This window comes from Choloepus didactylus, chromosome 6, assembly GCF_015220235.1.
Source record: "Choloepus didactylus isolate mChoDid1 chromosome 6, mChoDid1.pri, whole genome shotgun sequence".
Lineage (NCBI taxonomy): Eukaryota > Metazoa > Chordata > Mammalia > Pilosa > Megalonychidae > Choloepus > Choloepus didactylus.
Window position 1 is genome coordinate 24,200,868 of NC_051312.1, and position 1,330 is coordinate 24,202,197.

The following is a 1,330-nucleotide window of genomic DNA, read 5'->3' on the forward strand; positions in this document are numbered from 1 at the left end:
GAAAGAACTTGTAATTAATGGAAAACAATGAAGATTTAAACTCACTATTTCATAACTTTTAATATTTCTTGTATACAAAAAGTGTGTTTGAGCTCTTTAGAGATATATCTGAAATTTATTTGAACTGTTAAACTCTTAGCAAAATTTATATATGCTTTCTAAATTTAGATACACTTGATAAAGCTCTTCTCCACAGGTCATGTCAGACATGTTTGTCAACTTTATTCTAGGGTAAATTAATTCCAAGAGATGTTTAATGTATTTTTCCCATTCTGATATCTTTTCTTTTGAAAGAAGTATCACTCATCTAAGAGAAGAACATGTTCTAAATTCAGAAACTTTAAATTGTATGAATTTACATGTATTGGATGCTTTGATTTGCTGAATTTAGTAATTTTGGTCCAATCAAGAAGAACTTTTTCTGAATTACTTTTAGAGCCTCTTTTACTTCCTTATTTCTCAAGCTATAGATCAGGGGATTCAACATGAGAATCACAATTCCATAAAATATGGAAGCAAATTTCATGTTCTGATAATTATTAGAATGAGGCTGTAAGTACATGTAAGAGAGGGTTCCATAGAAAACAGTAACTGCTGTCAGGTGGGAAGCACATGTCAAAAAGGATTTTTCCCTCCCTGCAGTAGAAGACATCTTTAAAATGGCAGATAGGATGTATATGTAAGAGAAGATGACAACTGACATATTGAACATCAAGTTAAATCCCACAAAGACAACAAGTAGCATGATGTTTGTCCCGATGTCGGAGCATGAAAAGGCAAGAATCTGGGGAGCATCATAAAAATGATTAATGATGTGGGATTTGCAAATGTACAGTGAAAATGTTAAACCTGTGTGTACAGAGGAGTTTACTGAGCCAATGACATATGAACCAGCTACCAGTAAGATGCATACTGTCTGGGACATGACTGTGGAATAGTGAAGTGGGTTATAGATGGCTTCATAATGGTCCATTGCCATAGCAGCCAGGAGGTAATGGTCATTTGTTGCAAATTTTGCATAAACCCATAATTGCATCATACATCCCATAAATGAAATTGATTTATTTTCTGATATGATGTTTTGCAACGTCTTGGGAGTGATAGCAGATGTGTAACAGATATCAACAAATGCCAAATATTGTAGGAAAAAGTACATGGGTGTCTGACATCTGAAATCTGCTTTGATGAGCAGGATCATTCCAATATTACCCACCATGGAGGTCAAGTAGATGAGTAGAAATACAATGAAGAGTACATGCCAAAACCTGTGTTGAGCACTGAATCCCAGAAGAAAGAAGTCAGTCACTTCTGTGCCATTTCCATGTGTCAT

The 1,330-nt window shown here is 34.7% G+C and overlaps 1 protein-coding gene across 1 annotated transcript; it reads right to left on the minus strand.

Moving 5' to 3' along the window:
* Nucleotides 1-355: 355 nt before the first annotated feature.
* LOC119536729 (putative olfactory receptor 5AK3) lies at nt 356-1,330 on the minus strand. The gene has a single exon (XM_037839517.1). The coding sequence runs from the start codon at nt 1,328-1,330 to the stop codon at nt 356-358; it is 975 nt and encodes a 324-aa protein (XP_037695445.1).

Coding starts and splice junctions, on each gene's coding strand:
- LOC119536729 (XM_037839517.1), bottom strand. CDS start 1,330: ATGACACATGGAAATGGCACAGAAGTGACTGACTTCTTTCTTCTGGGA.